Source organism: Balearica regulorum, chromosome 1 (assembly GCF_011004875.1).
Source record: "Balearica regulorum gibbericeps isolate bBalReg1 chromosome 1, bBalReg1.pri, whole genome shotgun sequence".
NCBI classification, from domain to species: domain Eukaryota; kingdom Metazoa; phylum Chordata; class Aves; order Gruiformes; family Gruidae; genus Balearica; species Balearica regulorum.
This window is the reverse complement of record NC_046184.1, coordinates 138,676,330-138,691,262: the sequence shown is the minus strand read 5'-3', so window position 1 is coordinate 138,691,262 and position 14,933 is coordinate 138,676,330. Positions and strand designations below refer to the sequence as shown.

Below are 14,933 nucleotides of genomic sequence, written 5' to 3'. Positions count from 1 at the left end.
GATGGGAAAAAGCACAGCACTGTGCTACCTTTGCAGGCTGGATCCACCAGCCAGAAGAGTCGGGCTCCGACAGTCTAGCACATACACATGGCACGATAACAGTGAGGAGTAATTAACATCTGGCTCATTTGGGCTACATGGTATTTTCCTGGTAGCAAAGGCAAGTTGTTTGCTGAATATGGAGAATGCAGATTGAAGAGCTGCACTTCAGCTGAGAGATAATAAATAAGTCATTGCAACTTTATCAGGTTTGGAGGTGTGCACGTGCCCTTGGGCTTGCACAAGCAGGGTTTCATGCCAGGCTCTGCTGCAGGTGACTTTCTGAGCAAGACTCTAACATAGTGACAGCTCCCTGTAGCACCACACTGAAGCTAAGAACTTCACTTCTGAGTGTTCAGTTTCACAAGCTTGACATTATTTTAGGATAGCTTTTTCCTACACAATCTGAATTGACAATGAACACAGATTGTCACAGAATTTAAACTCCATACTTTATTTTGTGGATGGTTCTATTTAGTCTCTTTCCTTTTTTTCCTAGCTATAATGACATTTTGCAGGTCTTCTCAAAATCAGCATTTTACTTTTCTTGTCAGCAGGGATGAGGGTGAAGAAGTTAAGATAAACGATTGGAACTCTGCCATCCAGGTGGACTGTCAGCATGCTAAAAAACAGATTGAAACTGGGAAGGAACTAAGTGAAAATTTATGCTCTGTTGGCTGCTTCTCATTAAGAAACATTTGCTCATGAATCTTACATTTTCAGTCTGTATTGCACTGAGTGATAAGAGCATGACATCATAGTCTTTTCCAAAATGGGAGGGTAGCATCTGAAAAAAGCGACGTTACAAAGAATAAAGGTTTTAGTCTTTTTTTCACTGTTTGTTTAATTTTTAAAAATTAAATAGCCTTTTCACTAATTGTATTTCTTATCTTTTTGATAAGATCCAAGCTATGCCTTGGAGACTGTGCACTGACCTTAAAAGGACTATGTTTCTTATGTGCTTTTTTTCAGTAGATTTTGGTATCTAATTCTACTTTTTCAAGACATTTGTGGCTTGCAGAGACTTTGGAATTCCCACCTGAATAGATCGTAAGTATGTGCTTACCAGAAAGTGCCACTCATTGGCCTTAGAAAAATCAAGCCTCCAGCTAGTTCTATAGATTTTTATCTATAGACACCAAACCCACAAATAAAAATTCATTTTGAGAACATAAACCTCTGAGTATTTTTTTCTTTTGGAGACAAGGAACCCACTATTTACTTCTTTACCGATAGATTCACACATTTTTTATGGAGTCATTTTCAACACATATCAAAAGCATTCTATCACTGAAAAACTGGAAGGGAAAATACTGAAATTCATTTCTCCTGAGTGAATCTACAAATGTTCACTGAGCAGTGAAGTAAGGTCTTGGAGATCTGGATTCTGTTTGCAGGTCTGTTGTGACCTGGAGAGAGACCCTATAAAGGGATCCCTCTGCATGAGCCTCCCAACCTGTAAGTGATCCAACTCTTCTCCAATCTGAAGAGGACCTTTAGGTCATGGTCTGGAACCTAGGGATCCGTATCGCCTCACAAAGAACTGACCTGTGCCACAGTTTGCCAGTTAGTAGCATCATCCTCACTTGGATGGATTCCTTGATTCCATCTCCTCTGAACAACATATATCACAGGCTCAATGGAAATATTGAATTTTGAAGACCACTTCACCTCCAGGTCTCCAGACTGAAGTTCTATGAATTTTAATTCTTTCCGGGGTTTCAGTGGAACACCTGTAATAGGAAAGTGCAGACAAAAATATGTGAGTAATTTACAAGATGCAATTAAACCATATGTCAGTGAAGCTGTATATAAAAATAATTAAAAAAAAAAAAGGATATTGTCGGTCAGACAGAAGGAAAAAGGGAGGGAATGGATAGGCTGATAAGTATGGCACTTTCAGAAAAGCTCATAGCTGACCTATCTCTGCTAACAGTAAAATTTGTTTATGAAAAATCTTCAAAAATATTTCTTTATTTCATTTAAATACTAAAGGATCTGGAAGTTTAAGCCAAAAACTGATCTCACATAAAATGCTTTCTAAATGTGCTTTGATAAAGGGAGAAAGATCCCTTTGATTTCCAGCAGAATCAGCTATATCTGTTGTGCAGTTTTTCACCTCATTTGTCCATAAACATAGCTAAGGACAGAATTTCCACAGCATCATGCAGCAAGCCATTCCACTACTTCTCCATCCTTGCCACTAGAAAGCTTTCTCACTAACTTGTTTAGTCTCCTCCACTGCATTTTAAACTTGATATTTGTCCATGATGTTCATGGATCATGGAGAACAGATTCTTTCTTGCATCTATGGAGGAGCCTTTTATGTATCGCAAGACTGTTATGCCTCTGAATGTTTTCTTCTTCCATCTAATAACGACAGTGCACTCCGTTTTCCTTTTAAACGTGTTTCTAGACCTCTGATCGTTCTTGCAGTTGCCTCTGGAAACTTTCCCATTGGCCCACAGCCCTTCTCCAGAGTCAAGCCTAAAAGTGGACACAGACTGTGTCTAAGCCCTTACCAGAGCAGACTAGAGAAGCAGGATTATTTCACACATCTTACGTGACTCTCATATACTTAAGAAAGCTTTTTGCATTCTCCATGGCAGCATGATCTTACTGACTCACAAGCAGCTGTATTGTATGTTGTGTTACTCTCCACTCTTCCTTAAAGATCTAGGAAAGGTCACTCCAAGGCATCTTGGAACAGATACGATATATCTCATGTATATTTTCCGATTGTTACATTTCAGAGACAAAGATGTCATTATAAAATTTTACAGTAATTTCTCATTACACAGTGACACTGAAGGATGGTTATTTCTGTTGTTTCTACTGCTGGTAACGTCACCTTTTTGAAAACATCTGCAATAGCTTGAAGGGTAGAGCCACTCTTCAAATTTGGCATCTTTTCATTAAATCAACAAATCAAGTGTTAGATACATTTCTCTAGACAGACTTTAGGAACTCATATATTTGAGTGCACAGCATTTTGTCACTTTAGGATATGTCACAAGTAAGATTTCTATGCTGACATATAAACCTTGTTAGCAAGTTGTTGTATGCACTTTAGTTAGTTTGTCATTTCAGTGGGTGTCCACATAAGTCCAGCTGTATGTGTTGGTTCAATAAATTGTTTCCTATTTAGTCTGCCACAGATGACTGTGTACCAAAATTTCCTTAGGTGAACAAACCACTTTTATGTTTTAAGAGGTCTTCTCCTAAATCTAATTATACAATTAGCTATAAGTAAATAAAAATTGATATTATAGCCCTTGAAGAAACCCAAAATCAACCTAAGGAAAATCCACTATTTAAATCTGGTTATCACAGCAGTTTAAACCCTGGATATCCTTCAACAGCCCACAGTCTTAGTCTAATATAGCAAACACCACAGAACATGTCAGTTCGGATTTTCACATTTGAAAATCCTTCTTTAATTATGATGTACAATAATCCTACAATTTGCATGTTAAGAAAACTTCCATCTGCTTTGCATTAGGGGCAGTTGGATTCACTTGATTGCAACTATCTCAGCCTCTCCGGTGTTACGTAATTGCGTGCAGATGGAGCGGAGCAGCACAAACAAGGAGAGCACAGCATAAGTGCATTTTAAAATACTTTTGTAGAACCAGCACCATCAATTTCATATCCAGATGTGTAGATCCAATCACTCTTCAATGTGCTTTTTATTATGTAAATGGTCAGCCCTTTCATCATGCTGGAACAAATTAGTCCTCTGAAGTCTGTAGTGCTTAACTGAAGAATTCAAATCACTGATTGCTGTATGCGTGCAATACCATAGCCCAGGAAAAATGTTTCTAAAGGTGTCTTTGAGATGGCACATGCATCTCCATGCCATGAAAGATAAATGCACACTGGTCCGTCGTAAGAATCGGTATCTTAAATGTCACCAGGTATTCAAAAAGTTTCCATGGAAGAGTTTTGGACAGTAAAGGGCACATTCATGGCGTCAGTGCGATTGCAAACACAATTGTGCAAAGACTCAGAGATGTTCACCTTTAAAACTTTACGCTACTGTTTTAATACAAAACTATTTCTCTTTAAGCATGAAAAGAGCCTTTAAACTGTGGATGGCCATCTGGCTCCAGCTATCCTATTATGACACTGTTATACCATCATGCTCTTTAAATGTCATAATCTTCTCTTCACAATTTACCTTGCCCAGATCTGCAGTTTGGTCTGCTGTATGGATTGCTCCCTTACACATTTCAGACAAAATTAGTTAGGCTGGTTTAGACAGCATGAACCCTAAAACTTTGTTAAAAGGGGGTCCTGGAAAGTTCACACAAGTAGGTGTATCATCATATCTGAGAGACCACTAACTTCTGAACAGGAATAAGGTGATGAGTAATTTTTTCATCTGTCACCAGCTGAGTATAGAAAAAGACTCATGTCCTTGTCCTTCCTCAGGGATGAATATGTGCACATTAGACAAAGCGAACCTCATCAAGCATTTTCCATCCTTTTTTTTTTTTTTTTTCCTGCATTTTTAAACTGTTTTACTTCTAAGTAGAGATATTGCCCTCATTTCTATCTCTGAAGTACAAAATCTACTTTAGGCACTAACTCTTATTTATAACATCATTATATCCATATAGAAAAAAAAATTGAGGTAGGCCATGGAGAAGGGACACTTTCTGAAGTCCTTTGCTAGTTGAGACAATGTATAAGAGTTGGATGAGAAGATGACAGAAGAGTAGGAGAGAATATTTGATATCTCCAGTAAAGGGAAATAAGTGACGACTATGTAACTGATTAGTAATATCCCAACAGAGATGAAAAATGCAATGATAATGGGCAGTTTGAAGATTATAGCCAATGCAAGCCAATAAACTATCACGACAACAAGTAACTGGACTTGTTATGTCAATCCAACAACATTTGCAATACATGACTTTGGTGCAAGTGTACTTATATTAATATTCTTTTAGGATTGAGCTTTAGCACTTAATACTAGAAGGCAAATCCAGTTTGGAAATCCAGCAAATCAGATGGCTATTTTATATCTGCTGTTGTAACTAATCTCCAGAGCTTGATCAACAGTGAAACTATAGGAACTGCTGTCGACTCTTAGATTCAATCTGAGCTCATTTTCTAGCTGTGAGTGCTGTCAAAATGATAAGAATAAGCACTAAACTTATTCACTAGATCTTAGTCATGCTTGCAGAGTTTGCTCTTCCTTCGTGACACGAAGGTCATTTACCCCTGGAGGAAATGAATAGCAAGCCTGCTCCGTTCTATTTGCCCTTTGTTGCAGAAAGACAGGTTGAAGAGGCTAATTAGCTGAATTCATCAGCTGAGAAGGCAGTACAGTATTGGGCTTGCCCTTCCTCTGCAAGACACATATGCTCTTACAAGCAAGCACCTCCTGCAGATAGGTGATACGATGTTAGAGAAGGTTAGTTCTGTTCCTATATAATTAGGCTGAACAGCAGTAGATGTTCCAGTGTGCGGTTATACAATGTATCATAACCTGTCATATCCTGTGTCCTCTCCAAAAGCATGTCCTCTTGTTTCATTTGTTTGTTTGTTTGCTTGTTTGATTTGGTTTTGCCTTTCCCAGCTGTTACATTTACTGGAATGCTTTGTAGTTGTGGTGTGGAGCCTGATCACGTAAATCATGACATATACAATACGAATGCCAGTTTATCCCTCTGGCCATTTGTCTCAAGAGGATGAAAGAAATAACTAAGTGTTCCATTTTAATAATTTGCTTCTCAAAAGGTGCTGTGTACAAGAGTGTATTAATTCCTTATAGTTTTAAAGCGGCTGCTCTGAAGTCTCTTGGAAGCAAGAGAATTTCCCTTCTGCACTGGACATCTGGATCACAGAACTGCCTGCTGTTCAAAATACTTTGAGTACTATCTTCATCAGTTTTATGCTTACTCAATCTCTATGACTTCTAGATCGAATTTTCTCCATTTATGATGTAACTGAATAAGACGGTGCTTCCTGATGGCCCATCCTGTACACTCAAAGACAGGATTCAAAAGTCGAAGCACATTGTTTCTGACATACATTCTCATCACTAGAGACATTCAAAAAGATGCATCAACATTCCAGTTAAAGCAACGAACTTCAAAATAAAATCACCACCTCCTTCACATATTTTACCATTTTTTCATCCACAGATGGAAAAAAGTCTAGATTCAGACCTAAGCCTGGAGCTTAGTTCAGAGTTCTGCTGGTTAGGCTCTCCAAGACAACCCATGCTATCAGAAGAATAACTGTTTAATATTTATTTTTTATCACTGAAGTAAGGAGAATGGATTTCTAACAAACATTCCAACTCTGTGGAACAAGAAAATGCCTTTCATAAATGCTCGCTGTTCTGCATTAGGAATTAGGAATATTTCAGAATATTTCTATGTATAAAGCTTTTTTTAATTTCAACAAATTAAAATCTGGAGTTTGTCTAAGCAAATAATTTCTTAGTCTACATTTTCTTGACAATGGATGTCAAGGAAAACCTTTTTTCACAGAACCTCAGGACTCAAATAAATTAAAAATTTTTGAATAAGATTGCCTTAGATTTAAATAATGAATTTCTATAAATATAATATGGATATTATAATCTTTCACTATTTTATTCTTAGGTCATTAAGAACACCGATGCCAAATACACTGCGTTGATTTGTTCTTTTACCAGATTATCTCACGCTTCCTATTTGGTAGTCCTACCTGCTTGGTTGATAAATGTAAGTGCTATTTGTCATTAATAGGACTTGAACTATTTATCGTTAAATATTTTCCTGCTGCATTCTCTCTCATCTGAAACAAATTGAGATTTTCACCTAAATTGGCAAGTTTGTTCTGCTTAAGATGATTCATAATAGCCACATGTTTACATTCCACAGATTTCCAGACGTGGGGTTCACAAGGGGGAAAATAATTCAGAAACTTGAGCTACATTTTTCTCTGGCTTTCCACCCTTTCAGTGTCCAGCCACATCTCTACAGGCTCCTCTCCTTTTTCTTCCCATCCATACAAACTCCTACGAAATGAAAGTCCTGTTTTTCTAGGAGACTCTATTATGGCCTGAAGTTTTTAGCCCAGTGCGAGTACATAATAATAATCTCTACCTTTGTACAAATTTTTTGGAACTTGGCACGTATGACCGCATCCGTTGGAACAGCATTTCTTCACTCCAGAACATTCACTATCAGCTTCACAGCTTTCAACACAGGCAGCTGCAAAACCACTGGCCTTCTCAGGTGCTGGGCAGTCCCCTTGCTTCACAGACAGGATGTACTTAAGGAATTCACAGCTAGTTAGGCATTCATAATTCTTCTTGGGGAAAAGCGGCTAAAGGGGAAACAAAAGAATTATATAAAGTTTTCAACAGGAACACAAAAAAAAAAAAAAAAAAGAAAAAAGAAAAAATGTTGTACGTTTTCCAAGACCTCCTAAAGGAAAATTCAGATTTTCAACTTTTGCAAGACTATCCCTGAAGATTTATATATTCAAGCCACTTCTAAAAAAGCATTCCAAGTACAGAATGATGAATTCCCTCAAGTAAGACCACCATCTTTAATGGAATAAAGTTGTTTATGTCTGCCAGCTTTCCCTTGTTTTCCTCACATTGGCTGGCTACAAAGTTGCTCAATGACAGATTAAAAACATTCCCAAAACAAAGGGGAAGCAACGGTCAGACAGTCTTTTTTTTTGGACTGCCCCACATTCCTCCCTTTGTACTTCATAACACTTTACCCACAATATCTGATGTAATGCCACTCTAGATAAGTGAAATCTTCTTTCTTTATACTGTTTGAACTGAGCTGGCTAAGAGATTTTGCAGCATCTTTACGTTCTTGCCAGCATATTAGTAATTGTATAACTCTTCATGGAACTGGAACTAAATTTCTGACAAAATGATCAGCAGAAAATACAGATTAAAATAAACCTTAAATATATTGATTAAAGATCAAAGTAAATGCTATTTCTTTGAGAAATCAAGTCCTAGCATGGGCATTTTATAGCATGTGTACTGCTCAGAGGTTTGTATGGTTCACTTAAAACCGTATTAAAGATAGCATCTAGGACCTGGGCGAGCACATTCTGTGTGACATGGGGATTTCATCTCTTCTTTTATCTGTTGCTTTATTTAGTTTGGTGCAAAACCAGCTAAAGTGATTCCCTCAAAGTAATTGGTGGAATTGTAGATGGGCAACTCATGTAGAGTGGGGTTATCTACAGCCTGCCTTTCTATTTCAGAGCAACCCAAAACCTTCCACTCTGATGGATCTGTTTTACGGATTCCTAAGCCTACACAGGAATTATAACTCACTCTCCATCCAACTATTCATGCAACTTCTGCAACTTCCTCCCATATTCATCCGGTTTACTTTCTTATTTTTACCCTTCTCATGTTTCTGGCAAAATGAGACAGACTCTTCACTATTAATGAGGCCCAGGTCTTTCCCAGACCATGTGTCAGTTTATTCTCCAAAGTCACAGTGGTCCAAGAATGTGCCGCTAAGTGGCACAATCTCCCATCTTGTCCTACAGAACAGTCCAGAATTTTTGAATCAGGCTTTTAAGGATGCATTTGGGTGTTATGGCTTAACCAGCCTTAAGGCCACCAAAATGAGCTGTCCTCCTCTCTCCTACTGACCCCAGAGATCCTTGGACATGCACTCCTACTGTTCCCCCCATTGAAGGCACCTGATCCCATGGTTAGCCAGTTAAGAAGCTAAACCTGCAGGAAACTGGATTCATGGAAAAAAAGGAGTCAGGTAAACTGTCTCTTCTTCTTCTTCTTCACCCACAGTGTTCCTTTAACATTAGTATACTCATTCAGTAGATAAGAAGTAACATACCAAGCAGGGACCTTGAGAAATACAAAGCTAAATTGTTGCTTCCAGATTTTTTACAAAATACAAAAAGATTGAAAACGCTCTCAAAGGAAAACAGCTTCATTTCATTCCATCAAACAATGTCTATGGAGCATACATGAGTCTGAGAGAAAGGAAGGAAAGTGGTCCCGTGCTTTTGTGTGTGTGTGTGAAGCTAATTTCAAATCCTAAAACATCACAAATTTGCAGCTACTTAATTAAAAACTTTATAGCTCCCTGAGGCATAATACATCCTCAAGGCTTCTCCTCCTCACCCTATTTCACAGCTCATTTTTCAGTTAGCTGCTAAATGTGCTGCTCCTCATTATGGGCCTTTGAAGTTCTAAATTTAGCTTCAACCACAAAACACTAATCAAAGAGGGATGCTCACTGTTTTTAACTACAATAGAACAGTGTTCTACAAATGTTTTCCTTTTAAACCAATTTTATACATATTTTCACCCATATCTGGAAACATATAGCCTGAGTGAGAAGTGCTATATGAGAATGACAGAAATTAGATCCACTAAAACTGCTTTATTACACTACCTTAGAGTTTTGTATATGAGGAAGCAGCAATTAATTTGGGTTGAAGAACTCTTACAAGGATTGGTTTCCATCAGAAATTTTTACTTTTTCTTCTAATGTAAATACATAGACCAGTAATCCAGTAATCCCTATTTACACTTAGGATCTAAAATATTGTTAGTTGAAATTACAGCTTTTTCTAATCATCTTCATGATGCTTAAAATCATTTAAACGTCAGACATGCTCTTGTACCAGAAAAAGAGTGCCCACAGCGATGAGGGAGGAGTTAAATCAGTGAGATCACAGTTTATCAGTGAGATCAATATATCAGTTAAGGTCACTTCTATTTTTTCACAGTAAAAGTTGAAAATCTTCCTAAACATGCACTTTCATAGACTTGACTAAAGGTGTATTTTTATATTGATTTAATTATAATAAAGCAACTTTCTATTGAGATGATATTTCCATTTTGTACTAAAAACCAGTTAAGAACTCAAAAAACTGACTTCCACCAACTCAGCAGAGCCATGTTGTAAATCCTATAAAACCATCTCCTTTTTCGTACTAACTGATCTAGGTTTGCTTATTCACAAAGTTATTCTGAAACATGATTCAGAAACAGTTTTCCAAATAATTGTGCCTGAATAGTTACATATTTTGATAGTAGTCTTCTGAACTAAGAGTCTACAATCCAGTTACTCCTGGAGAGACATTATTTTAGAAATCAAATTGACTTTCACATACAGGAAAGCCATCTTTTCCAGCTACCCTGCACAGGGATTTTCGCACAATGACATTTTATCTTTTAAACAAAGATACTCTTTCTTACGCATGGCCAGAAAAGATTGAAGGGCATGTGGTAGAACTAGCAATTTACAGGAGGGATTTAACAGCACCTTCTGAGAGAAGCTATGTAAGTGTGGATGGATCAAGTCTTAAAACTTCAAGTTGAGATAAATAATTTCGGTCAGAAAAAAAAAAAATTTTTTTTTTTTTTTAAACTCAAACCTAATAGGTCTAAGTTGTTATATGTGTTGTATGTTATATTGTGTATCCATTCAAATGAAGGTGAATGCTGTAAAAAACCCATGTTTGTTAGCTGTCTCCTTGAAGCTATCAATTTAAATGAAAGAGACAGCTAGAACAAAGTGAGAAAGAATGCCCTTAGGCTGACGTACCTCACAGAAGCTTTGGCAATGGTTTTTCTTCAGGTCCCAGGACTCTTTGCAGGGCTCCAGGCACTAGGAAGAATCAGCAGACAAGTGTCAGGAAGAGAAAGAAATAAACAACCACAAATGACTCCATTTCTCCTCCAGTTGTTTGTTTGGCCCACAGAAAGTTAATAATAGGCTTTAAAAATCCACTTCTCCTGAGGATAAGATTGTGTCATTGAGTCATGGTGTCAGACCAAAGTCATGCCAAGCCATGGTTAGATTACAAGAAATATTTTCGGTATTTCTTACTGTACAAGGCAATTGCCTCACTTGTTTATATGCCATCCTATTTTCTGCCTTATTGAATCTAGGTCCTAATACCATTTAACACTGTGTCGCTGGATCACACACAATGTCAAAAGCACTACTCTAGGCTACAGAAAGTTAAATCTCCTCACCGACCAGCCTAAAGATTAGACGGGCACATTGCCTTCTCAAGCGAGAAACTATTTCATCAAGCTATGGAGTAAACTCAGCAGAGGTTCAGCTACTATTCCTGTATAAATAGACAATGATGTTCACCGGTCTGTTAGCAAAACCACTTTGTTTCAAGTACCATATCATCATTTCTTCACCTTCAGCCTCCACCTCAATGATTCAAACTCTGCAAATCAGAGTCAAGCTTCACAGCATAGCATAAAGAAAAAATCACACTATTAAGAGCATTTACTGCAGCTGGAACATAAATCTAGACTCGCATCCAGAAACCTTTTCTCTTCCTTTGTTAGACAGACAATCTTGGAAGACACTAGCATTGTGGGGAGTTAATAACACCTACTCCTTCCGGTAAAAGTGGAAAGATACTTACTCCAGCAAAAAGAAAGGCCTTTGACATGCAATTTAGTTTTTATATAATTTGTTTCTTTTGTACATAGTATTAGATTGGATCCATATACATTTATGCTATTAAAAAAAAAGCATGAATACATATAGGCTTTATCTCAGCTGTCCACCTGTATCATTAATGTAATAAAAAAAAAAAAATCAGTGTTTTAAAAGCTAAGCATTTTTCTTACTAGCAACAAAGCCTGAAAAAACATAATAAAACCATTAGTCACAGAGGTTACATATTTCAGGAATGAAAAATACCACTCAAACATTTACTCTCTATACATTTTGGTATTTTACACTCAATTTCAAGTCTTCAAAATTCACAATACAGAGTAACTAGAAGGATACATTATAAAATGCCACTGAAGTCAGCAAGTTTAAGTGATTCCAGAGTGTTGTTCCTCCTGTGGTATAGTTACTGCACATTTGAGCACAAATCTACTGTCATGCCAATTTTACAACTCTCCTGTTTGATGGATTTAGCCCCAAATTACAGAGGTATGAATGATGCAAAGACAAAACAAGCAACATTTTGAGCACACTGGGACTTCACCAGTGATCCTCAAGGCTGTCAGGATTTCTATATCCTTGCCTTTTCTGAATTTTTGCTTCACTGCTGCACAGCCACACAGTGCGTATCTAAACCGGCATATCCACCATCTCGAGACGACAACTAGGACCAAGGTCAAGCTGACTGGACCACATTCCTTGCAGGTTCTAAAGCAAAAGAGTTGGTACTCCTGGAAGGAAATACCAAGGTGCTGTATGCTTCAGACAGTTTGTGCAATGTGTTTGTGCCAGGATGTCTTTACCTGCAACGTAAGTAGGCTCCAGCACTTGACACCTTGTCTGGCTGCTGCTCTGTCTCAGTGATCATCAGGACAGCCCAGGCTACTTTCAGTTGAGCCCAGCATCTCCTGCCATCAGGGCAGGCAGAGACGATGGGCATCTCAACCCAGACACTTCAAAGGAGAGACAGACATATGAACCTGGGCTGAGCAGTATCCTGCAGTCTGACTGCCCTCAGAATACTCCAAGGAGAACAGATGATGTAGCAAGCCATAAGGCCTCCATCATAGGCTTTACAGGCTCTGATTAGAGTGCATGCTCTTACCTACATGTAAAAAAAAAAAATCTTCCTACTGCTGCTGTATGAGTCCTCAGAGCATCGGGCTTAGCCTAGCACCATGGCCTGCTGCAGAAGCCGATTGCCAAGCTTTAGTGGAGCTGTACGATTCCATAGGTTGGAGAAAAACTGCTAGCAGACAGAAATGTTGCCAATACGTTTGCACTAGAAGAGTTTGGGACTGTCTTTCTAAAAAGGTAGTTAATAAGCTTCCAATAACAAAGAGGAGACCACGTCACAAACGCTGAGGTTTGTGCACTTATCCTCTTAGTTATTCTGTTATGAGGTTCCCTGAAAGCGGGAAGCTGGAAAAGCTGGAAGCTTGGATCCAGGTCTCATCTTTGAGTCCTTGACTTAAGGTGTAAATCAGCTGAGATCTTGAGAACTCCCCCACTGTCTGTGGAGCTTTATCCTCTGAAGTAGCAACCACATCTGTTTTCTTAAATCCAGATCTTCTTCAGAGAAGAAAAAAAAAAAAAAGCATACAGCTTAAAATTTAAAATTTGGATAATGTATTTCTAATAATTTCAATGCAACTCAGCAAAGGCTCCCCCAGACCAGCAGCAGTTATTTCACTGGTGTTTAGCTTAGCCTTGACGTCTTAAAGGAAAGCACACAGCATTTCTCACCAATAAGAAGAGTTTCAAGAATATACCTAAAACACCCATGAGAAAACTATTCCCACCCAGCAGGTAAACACATCCGGGTGTTCTGGACTAGTGTAAACCTGTGTGTCTCTTAAAAAGATACTGAAATCCTCTATCCGGGATAAGGAGGAATCTGGGCCAAGTAGTAGCTGGTAGCTGGTTTTGGCTCTACTTTATGTAATAAAAAATACCTGGCAGACATTACCGCCCGCCCTCAGAAGCTAAGCTTGGGTATGTAGATGGCAGACCACCAGCAGGCAGGCGGGCAGCGGCGCGGGAAGTGTGCCAGCAGTCCCTTTGGCAGATGTCACTGGTCCCCTGGAGCCACTGCTGACCACTGCCCCGCACCACCACCGTAAAGGCTGCTCTGCTGCTGGGGCAGGAGGAGGTAGATAGGAGACACAGGGCTGAACCAGCCATTATGGGCCGGTGGCACTCTTCAGGGGACGATGGGTGTTAATCACACTGGCCTGGTTCAATTCAATCCTCCCAAAGCACCTGTTTTATCATCTCCTGGGCTTAAATCCCGAAGCGGTAGGCTTGCTTGTTTCATCCAGACTGCCGCAGAGTTGTTATTCAGTACTGAACAATTGCATCAAAAGCCAAAAGGAGTGCTGATAGGAAGCACTCAGTATTTGTCATCCTTCGAAATTTGAGTGTGTGGGTACATAGGTACACACATATAGGTATAAATATATATGTATATCATATACTACTATAGATCTGTTAGTATTCAGACTATATAAAATTAGGAACAAGGGCAAAGAACGGTTTCATTCAAGGAAGAAGGATTGCTATTGCTTTAAAATATTTTGGTTTATATTTTTTATTTCTTTTTTTTTTTTTAATTTGCAGTTAAAGGCCCTGTTAAAGAAGTCTTTTTTGCTCTTATTTTTAAACTATAAATAAAGCAACTATGACATTAGCATATGATGCATGCCATTTACATTAGTTACTAAAGGGATTTTCAAAATAGTCCACCAACACTTTTGCTTAGGAAATGTTGCCTTTGAACAGAATGGGAGAGAGTTACACGAACACAGCAATTTTGAAAACTAATAAGTTGCAAAACATCATTTAAGTATTGAAATAAATATTTTTTCAAATACTGTATATTTATTCAAATATTATATTTAAATTAAATAACTGAATATGACATATTTATAACTATTTAAACAGCAAAAAATTATTTATTTCAGAGTAGAAGAGGCTACCCACAGTACTTTTGTCTAATAAGGCTTCTTCCTTCACCAAAGTGGAACCAAGTCATATGCAAACTGTTATAAAAAAAAGTGGAATCAAAGTGTTATACAATTATTCTTTTCATTATCAGTCATCATTCCAGTTGCTCACAATGGCAAGGTTGGAAATTAATGATTTATGTTTACAATATATATTTAAGTGTTTTGCTGTCCTAAAGTATTTTATTAAATGAAACTTAGATGGTTAAAAAATAAAAGGAAAAAAAAAACCTTTCAGTGTACAGTGTCCCAAAACCTTGTCAGATCATGAAGCCAAGTACCTAAAAAATGCATGTACTCACTATCAGGCATGAGCAGAGAACACTTTTGGGGTCAGGAATTTAACCAAAGTCAAAGGAGAATACAGTGTTCATCACTCTTAGAAAGAATTATTTTGTGATGGATATACTTAAATATACGCCTACGCCCAAAGGAATTGTGAGAAAGG

General features: G+C 38.0%; 1 protein-coding gene across 2 annotated transcripts in view; it reads right to left on the bottom strand.

Moving 5' to 3' along the window:
• The window catches only part of ANOS1 (anosmin 1), a 140,836-nt gene that overhangs the window by 49,788 nt on the left and 76,115 nt on the right, over positions 1–14,933 (bottom strand). The window contains exons 3-6 of one of the 2 annotated variants that reach the window (XM_075776697.1): positions 10,605–10,667; positions 7,146–7,368; positions 1,588–1,772; positions 755–826 (exon numbers count right to left, since the gene is read on the bottom strand). In XM_075776697.1, the coding sequence (XP_075632812.1) occupies positions 755–826; positions 1,588–1,772; positions 7,146–7,368; positions 10,605–10,667 (543 nt within the window). The remainder of the gene's footprint in view (positions 1–754; positions 827–1,587; positions 1,773–7,145; positions 7,369–10,604; positions 10,668–14,933) is intronic. The other variant, XM_075776705.1, reaches the window with a different exon arrangement.